The 6261-nt window shown below is 37.7% G+C and overlaps 1 protein-coding gene and 1 long non-coding RNA gene across 2 annotated transcripts; one reads left to right on the top strand and one right to left on the bottom strand.

The window, feature by feature from the left end:
* Positions 1 to 2050: 2050 nt before the first annotated feature.
* On the bottom strand, positions 2051 to 3369 carry LOC135942370 (C-type lectin domain family 4 member K-like). Its single transcript, XM_065488451.1, has 8 exons — positions 3235 to 3369; positions 3154 to 3188; positions 2919 to 3098; positions 2810 to 2864; positions 2722 to 2749; positions 2591 to 2664; positions 2445 to 2544; positions 2051 to 2304 (listed from the first exon to the last, which is right to left on the bottom strand). The coding sequence occupies exons 1-8, from the start codon at positions 3322 to 3324 to the stop codon at positions 2051 to 2053; spliced, it is 816 nt and encodes a 271-aa protein (XP_065344523.1). The 5' UTR covers positions 3325 to 3369.
* Positions 3370 to 4224: 855 nt separating this feature from the next.
* Positions 4225 to 5221, top strand: LOC135943282 (uncharacterized). Its single transcript, XR_010575185.1, has 5 exons — positions 4225 to 4394; positions 4450 to 4593; positions 4644 to 4717; positions 4770 to 4869; positions 4922 to 5221. It is a non-coding gene; the product is annotated as an uncharacterized LOC135943282 (long non-coding RNA).
* Positions 5222 to 6261: the final 1040 nt, after the last annotated feature.

The following is a 6261-nucleotide window of genomic DNA, read 5'->3' as shown; positions in this document are numbered from 1 at the left end:
TTATGGCTTTTTGCTGCTGCGGCACTGTAATAAGATTTATCACATTTGTGTTGATGTTGTGGTGTCATCGTTCGTGCCCGACGCTCATTTATAAAACTAATGCATTGTGCCAGAGTCATAGGAGAGACAAGTGAGGGCTTGCATTTATTATTTATGATGAGCATACGCAGCATAAAGGACAGATATGGAGAGTGCTAAAGTCATGCAGACTCTCGGCGCGCGCTGAACACGAGGGAACTAATTCGATTTGTATGTAAATTTTCATGGGCGATGAATGGAAAGCATCACTCGTGTACAAAGCACATTGTTTGCTGATTTGTTTTGCATGCTGATGATGATAATTCAGCGGCATTATATTTTCTCTTGTCAACTTATCGCATTCGAGTGTAATTCAATTTGCCGCGGCGGCGCATGATGTGTGGAGCGGGGCTTTTAGTTTTTGACTCCGGCAACGACAATATGTGTATAGTGTGCTCGTTGGTATTTGTCGAAAGTCGAGAGTGCCACTGACAGATAAATGCACAGACGATAATCTTAATTGGCAAAAATTTCCACGCGGATATGCTCTGAAATGAATGAATGAAACGGGCAATTTTAAAATTCTTTTTGAGATTAACCACCAAGCCATTTGCTACTGGAGAGTTCAAAGTTTCATCAAATTCTTACAAAAGAGCGAAAAATTAACAAATGTTTGTTTAGATTGTTGCAGGGAAAGATGAATTTTTTGCACGACAAAAAAATGTTGACAGTTGTTTGGTGTTTGCCTTTTAATAATTTCTCTGAATTAAGGATGTTCGCCACCATCCTTACTCAGAATTATTGCTTATCACATGGCATTTCTCCTTTCCTGTAGCTATACAAAATATTTTTTGGGCCCAAATATCGTGATTTTTCAGAAGTATCAAAATTTATCCTTCCCTCTTAATTGGATCTTGTTGATTTATTTATCATGTTGCTCAATATCAACGGTATTCTCTTTTTAATAATGAGGAAATTATGATTAAAACATTATTTTGTACAGTGCCCCTTCATTAAAACAAAAACTGGACGAGTGAAATAATTATAAAATGATTTTAAACCCCTCTTCAGTTAATATCTTTATTTGTTTCAAAATAACGTGAAGTGTTCATTTCCTGAATAATCACAAACCCCTGTGTGACGTGCATGAATTTGGTGTCGTGGGCGGAAGATTGATTGCAATTAGTGCGCGTCGCGGTTTCGGCGTCGTTAATAAATATGTGGCACCCCTGGTGCGATGGCAGGTGAGTCCTAATCAGAAGCAATCACTCGCGAGTTAACCGCCTATCTACATACACATCCACACCCTGGCTCACACATCAAACCCGCGCCCTCCTCTCTCAATTACAGGCAAGGTAATGAGAGCAGCCTAGATAGCGATCGGGGGTGGAACGGGGGTCGTCGGCGGCGAGAGCGCGTGTGTCTATGGCAACACGTGATGGAGTGTTCTTTTTCCCGCGCTCTGTTTTTGTGATACAGGCGAGAATCAAAATGAAATTCACAGCTGCAAAAGACTCCCTCTCGAACAAAGCTGCCGCCGCCGCGCCGCGTGTGTTGCCGCTGCATTCAACACCCACTGCATGTTACGCCAAAGTCACTGAGGCGAAAACTTTTCCTTTCCCTCCTAACGTGATTACCAATCATTCTTCGGCTTTAATCCTCCTCTTCTTTTTATTATTGCGCCCGTCCGCCTAATCCCCCGCGCCTATTTTGTTTATTATTAAAGCCCTTTTGCTGCGTCTCTCTTCTGTTGCTGAGCGAGCGAGTGAGAGTAGAGAGACACCCTTTCTCGGTCATGGATATGCCGGGGTACAATTAACAATAATGAAGTGGATGCGAATAATTGGTCACAGCTGGAGCTCGCTGCGGTTGATCAAAAGCTATATTGCCATTGTGCAAAAAAGTAGTGTGTTTCTTCCCAGCTTCACAGCACCGATTGATTAAAAGATGCACACAAAAAAGTTCATCCATGGAAATTAAACGTCATTCAAATTAACTCAAATTGATTTATTCGTCAGTGTAAAGGTGCTTTTTAATCAGTGGTGATGACTTCACAGATGTATCGAAATTTACTGCCGCAATTGCTGTCGTCCCACCTGTAGACTGGCATCAATTGGACCCGGCTTTTCTTCAAACGCAGACAATGCTCTTTTCCGTCTTTGTTGTCAGGCTGACCGAACTCAAAGTCGGCAAAATTCATAACGGATTTGCCATTTGCAGCCCAGTAGAATCGTCCCTCTGAACCGAGATCAGTGCCAGAGATCCAAAAATCATCAATCTCTTTGTCTGTGAAAGCGGATACATATATGTTGTAAAATAAACCATTCAAATTTTCAGCACGTGCAATTTAAAATTAGAAGACAGAAGCTAAACACAAAATAAAATATCGCACAACTGTAGAAATTGTGCTCCACATTTAATCATACTTAAAGCTTTAGTAATTTCGTTGTGTTCCTCTTCCGTTTCTAAGCTGGCCAGTTTGAAACCATTGAGTTTGCATTGGAAATCAGCCAGGTACCAATTTTCCTGTTATAAAAAGGTAAAAAACTGTAGCTAAAATCTAATATTCTACCTTTTCAAATGTTTTGCTGACATAATAGTAGCCGGAGGAAACGTTGATTAATTTTTCCATCGGTTTACCAAGTTCTAAATTGAAACATATAACAATAAATTGATTATGTCATTTAAAATACAAATACAAACTTGAGATTGGTAGATTGCACGGCTTGTCCTAGAGTATGTTTAAAAAAATATTGACGAATGCTGAACAGTACAAACAATTTTTTCTTACACAGTCGGCATTGAGATTTGCTAACTGCTGGTTAACTGTCTGCAACTCAATTAAGCTGAAAATTATGGAAAAGTTGCCGGTTTCTTATGAATGTTTGACGGATGCATACCCTCTATCACATGCATCTTTTTCTTCTTTGACTTGATTTGAGCATTGCTTTCTGTTGGTTTTCAGCGTTTTATTAAGTTTTTTGACAGTTCTCTCGCACTGACGAATTTTCTTCTCTGATTTAGCCCTTTCAATAATTATTTTCTCGCAGAACTTTAAAGCTGCTTTGACGAAATTTACACTAAACCGACAATTTTAATCTGATGTTAAATCAAATAACTATCATGTATACTCACTCTTGCTTACAATGCGTGCTGGCGTCTTCTGAAAGCTGACAAAATACGTAAAGCGATGTAAGTTGCTTTAAAAGTTAGTACCTGTCTTGAAGATTCTGTGACGGTTTGGGCACTACATGTTGCAAAAGTGGAAATAAAGTTAAGAACAAGTATTGCTAACAAAAATTTCATTTTTGCGGGGAAATAAGATACTCCAAATAAATACAGCACTGCTTTTAAAATTACTTTCGCTTTCTCAGAAGTTTTGCGCATTACAGAAGTGTTTTTTCCTCTTTAAGTATTTCTACTTGGAAGTAATTACGGGAAAAAGAGGAGGTGCTTGCAACTTTATCAAATGAATTCCTTGACACATTTAAATGCCCCTGGAAAGAAACATTTGTTCAAAATCAAAATATGCCACTCAATATATAGCGATTGTTTTCAACTTTTGCATTACACTTTAATTAAATTTTTACTTTCTCGGTAAAAATTATTATTCCACAATGCTTGAGTAGTTTTTCGTCATCAATGGTAGAATTATATAAAAAAACGCAAATTTCTTAAATAATATGAACCAATTCAAGAATTCAAATATATTTTTTTAAATAAAAAGTAATTTCATACATTTTAAGAGTAGGGTCTAAATTTCTTCGAATAATGGTGACCGACCACCTTTTATTTTGATTACAAAAACTCAAGCGTGAAACTTCTCGCCAAACCATCGCACTATCTACAGTAATTACGGTAATTACACACTGAGTTGCTTCCTCTTGATTAGATAAGACCAGTCATAAATAAGTAAAAAGAGTTGATTTTCAAGCAGCGTGGAAAGAAACGTCAGCACATTAAAATGTTGCTAACAATGTTCTTTTTATTGTATGGCTTTATTTTTGTGCAACCGAAACACATACTCACAAGTGAAGAAGATCTAGTTGAGAATTCCAATCCTGACACTCTACAGCAAATAAATTCGACTGACAATGAGGTACAAATTTTGACTCAAAATACTTACTGAATTGCGTAATTTTGTACCTTTGAACTTCAGTTATATTCTCAAATGAACTAAATCGTTTTTATCAGCAGCAATGCCCGCTCGACGATTTGAAACGTTTGTGTAACACATTGGATGTTGGACAAGAAATCATTGATTGGAAACGAAATGAGTGCGAGTCCACCATTCGTTTCATCAATGACACCATTGTAGCGGTTGAAGGCTCATGTCAGTTAGAAATGAAATTGGAAAAATTAACGTGTAAGCTGAGGTGGGTAGTAAAACTGGTAGACAAATTTGTGTGATTTACAAAATTGTGCATTTAGACAGCAACATTTCCAAGCAGGACGAAACTATTTTGGCCGATATTCAAATTCTATTAGACAAGATATTTGCGTATTGATTTGCAGGTTTTATTCATTTTATTTTATATTCATCATTCCAGGCACATAAATGTAAAAAAGCGCCAGGTAAACGTTTGCTGAGGAATTATAACACATTAATGAATCACATTATTTAGTTCTGATGAAGATGATCGAGACTTTAGTCAATCTCTCAACTGGATACTACTACATTAGTGCACCAAATGAAAAGGTGCGTTTCAAAATCAGAGAGTAACAATCTTTATAGCGTAATTTTTCCCCAGGAAAATTGGTTCATGGCCGACAAATATTGCAAATCAAATGGAATGGAGCTGGCAAGCATTGAGAAAGCAGACGAAAATCGAGCTCTTATCACAGCTTTAGGTTGGTGTGAGTTTCCTAATTCTGATCTTTTTACTTCACGGCTGACTTACAGGTGATGGAAATGATCGATTTTGGCTTTCTGGCACAGATTTAGGCTCCGAGGGCAATTTTTATTGGTCCAGTAATGCGAAGCTGCTGAAAACTTTTAGTGATTTTGAAACAGCCCAACCAGATAATTTGGATGGAAAAGAGCATTGCATTCAGTTCAGAAGAAGTCGAGATGAGAGAAAACTGAAATACAAGTGGAATGATGACATTTGCAAAAACAGAAATCGATTCATCTGTGAGCTGGAATCTAACAAATTATTTAAATCGATTTAAACAAAGTAATAAAAAAACTAAATTTATTGCAGTGGCTTTAAAAACCAAATTTTTAATATTAAAACGTAAAAATTCTTCCGAAAAGATAACATTCATTCTATTCTCTATGCAGCACAAGCGGCGCAGAAAGAACAAAAGTTTGTCAACCCTGCATAGGGTGGGCGTCGGTTGGATGGCCAGGGGTGGGTGGCGGTAGTGGCAATTGCACCGGCCAATTTAATGACGTGGGCAATTAAGTGGCGCGCATTATTAGAGTTGGTGGCACACGAGAGCTCACTCCACGGGGCCGTCGCTGCAGCTCCCCCAGCGCAGGATCTCTGCTCGTCGGGCCCAGAGAGGCGGAAACAGAGGAAAAGATAAAAGAAGATGGAACGCAATTACCGGTGTGCAGACACGACGACACACAATTTAGTGGCAATAAAAAGGGATATTAGTCAGGGGTGGGTGGTGACGACGACCCAAGTTGCTGCTCCTTTCCTCCAACTGCCAATTCAAAGCGACGAGCTTCCATCCTAACGACATTTTTTAAGTGGTAACGTTGTAGGAGACAATTAGGAGGGAAGCCAAGTTCCGCATTCTTTCTCAACATAAAAGTAAAAAATGTACAGTTTGCACCATATTAAAATAATAAGTTAAAATTAAAATTTTGTTGAAAAATTGTGAAAATTGAAACATTTATGCATGCTCTTATCTTTTCTATATTTTAAGGCACGCGTGCTGTGCTAAAATACGATAGATAAGATGACTCATCAACAACAATTTGTATCAAATCAGGCTTTATTTTGGTGGAGAGGGATTTATAAAATGAAAATCATTTACTAGCGTCATTTGTTCTACATTTATTCTCATATTCCATAATAATAATATCATGATAATATAGAGTAATATGATTGAATACAATAAAGAGTGAAGAGTATCTAACAAATAATATATATATATATCATCATATTTTTTATCAATATTGCATTCTTTCGCGTGGTCGCCTCCAAATGCAAAGCTTTCATCACAACCAGTCTGCCCTAAAGGAATCTGATTTCATTTTGTCAGCCCAAATAGCGGCAGACAAATTTT

The sequence above is a fragment of the Cloeon dipterum genome, chromosome 4, assembly GCF_949628265.1.
Source record: "Cloeon dipterum chromosome 4, ieCloDipt1.1, whole genome shotgun sequence".
Taxonomy (NCBI): domain Eukaryota; kingdom Metazoa; phylum Arthropoda; class Insecta; order Ephemeroptera; family Baetidae; genus Cloeon; species Cloeon dipterum.
This window is presented reverse-complemented; position numbering and strand designations above follow the sequence as displayed.